This window comes from Octopus bimaculoides, chromosome 5 (assembly GCF_001194135.2).
Source record: "Octopus bimaculoides isolate UCB-OBI-ISO-001 chromosome 5, ASM119413v2, whole genome shotgun sequence".
NCBI classification, from domain to species: Eukaryota; Metazoa; Mollusca; class Cephalopoda; order Octopoda; family Octopodidae; genus Octopus; species Octopus bimaculoides.
Window position 1 is genome coordinate 72133778 of NC_068985.1, and position 862 is coordinate 72134639.

The 862-nt window shown below is 34.5% G+C and overlaps 1 protein-coding gene across 6 annotated transcripts in view; it reads left to right on the forward strand.

The window, feature by feature from the left end:
- Positions 1-862, forward strand: part of LOC106876215 (roundabout homolog 1) — a 336558-nt gene that overhangs the window by 86074 nt on the left and 249622 nt on the right. For all 6 annotated transcript variants that reach the window (XM_014924686.2, XM_014924677.2, XM_052967770.1 and 3 more), the window contains exon 13: positions 139-304. In XM_014924686.2, coding sequence (XP_014780172.1) covers positions 139-304 — 166 coding nt within the window. The remainder of the gene's footprint in view (positions 1-138; positions 305-862) is intronic.

Below are 862 nucleotides of genomic sequence, written 5' to 3' on the forward strand. Positions count from 1 at the left end.
ATATATATATTATAGATATATTATGTATTAAAGCTAGATATATGTATATGTATATATATATATATATATATCTTACATGTAGTAGATATATATCATACAGTTGTGTTACTTTTATATACCATTTCTCTTCCACACCAGATCCGCTGCTATGGAGAAGATAGAAAAGATAATTGTAGTCTTGCCACAAACTCATCCGTACGCCGAGTTATTATTGAACGTTTAAATCCCTCAACCACCTACATGTTGCAGATAGCAGCTGTAACAAACAAAGGCACAGGAACATGGAGTCAAAAGTTCTACATGGGTAAGTAAAGCAGAAAGACACGAGTCTCTTGTATGTAAGATAGGTTACGTACTGAGTCAAGCATGCATATTTTTTTTCTTGTACTGTATCATCATCTTCTTCTTCAGCATCCATCTTCCTGTTGCAAATATCTTTCCTTTTTCTCTGCTATATTTTTCTGTTAACTTCAGACTTTGGCTTACAGTTGGTCTGGAGTTTTAATGAATCCAGGCTTCTATTGACCACTGTTCATATTTCAGTCTAGTACTTACACTGATCTGTATCAAATAACCAAGTTTTGCATTTTCTGCATCAAGGGATGTAACATGACATTGATTTACACAGGCATATATGCACACATTTATATACACATGCATGCACACAAACACACACATATGCTCTCTGGATTTCAATGAAGTTTCCATCCATATAATTATACCCAAAATGTTTTAAGCTACCCAAGGCTGTGGTGGAAGACATCTGACTAAAGGGCCGAACATGGTTTCAAACCTAGAACATTCATTTGCAAAACAAACTTCTTAACCACATAACTACTCATTTCCCCATGGATATATATAT